Source organism: Cariama cristata, unplaced genomic scaffold (assembly GCF_000690535.1).
Source record: "Cariama cristata isolate BGI_N322 unplaced genomic scaffold, ASM69053v1 scaffold34963, whole genome shotgun sequence".
NCBI lineage: Eukaryota > Metazoa > Chordata > Aves > Cariamiformes > Cariamidae > Cariama > Cariama cristata.
The window spans coordinates 876-1,122 of record NW_009610729.1 but is presented as its reverse complement, the minus strand read 5'-3'; the positions used below and the strand labels follow the sequence as shown (position 1 = coordinate 1,122).

General features: G+C 67.2%; 1 protein-coding gene across 1 annotated transcript in view; it reads right to left on the bottom strand.

Moving 5' to 3' along the window:
- GATA2 (GATA binding protein 2) overlaps nt 1-247 on the bottom strand; it is a gene marked incomplete at its 5' end in the record, with an annotated part of 8,512 nt that overhangs the window by 8,004 nt on the left and 261 nt on the right. Inside the window, one exon of the mRNA XM_009697975.1 lies at nt 3-242. Coding sequence (XP_009696277.1) covers nt 3-242 — 240 coding nt within the window. The remainder of the gene's footprint in view (nt 1-2; nt 243-247) is intronic.

Sequence of the window (247 nt, the reverse complement as noted above, 5' to 3'; positions counted from 1 at the left end):
CTGTAGTCATGGGCGGCCGGCACGTAGGAGGGGTAAGTGGGGATGGGGTGGTGGGTGGAGGGCTGGGCCCCCATGCTGGTGAGGCTGCTTCTGAGCGGGCTGGCGCTCTCCATCTTCATCCCCTCCGACAGCGACACTTGGTACTTGATGCTGTCTTTGTCCTCCTGCCGGGCTCCGGCGGAGGACGAAGGGGAGGCAGCGCTGGTGGAGGTGGGGTCCGGGGACACTTCCTTGGGAGGGGTCGCGG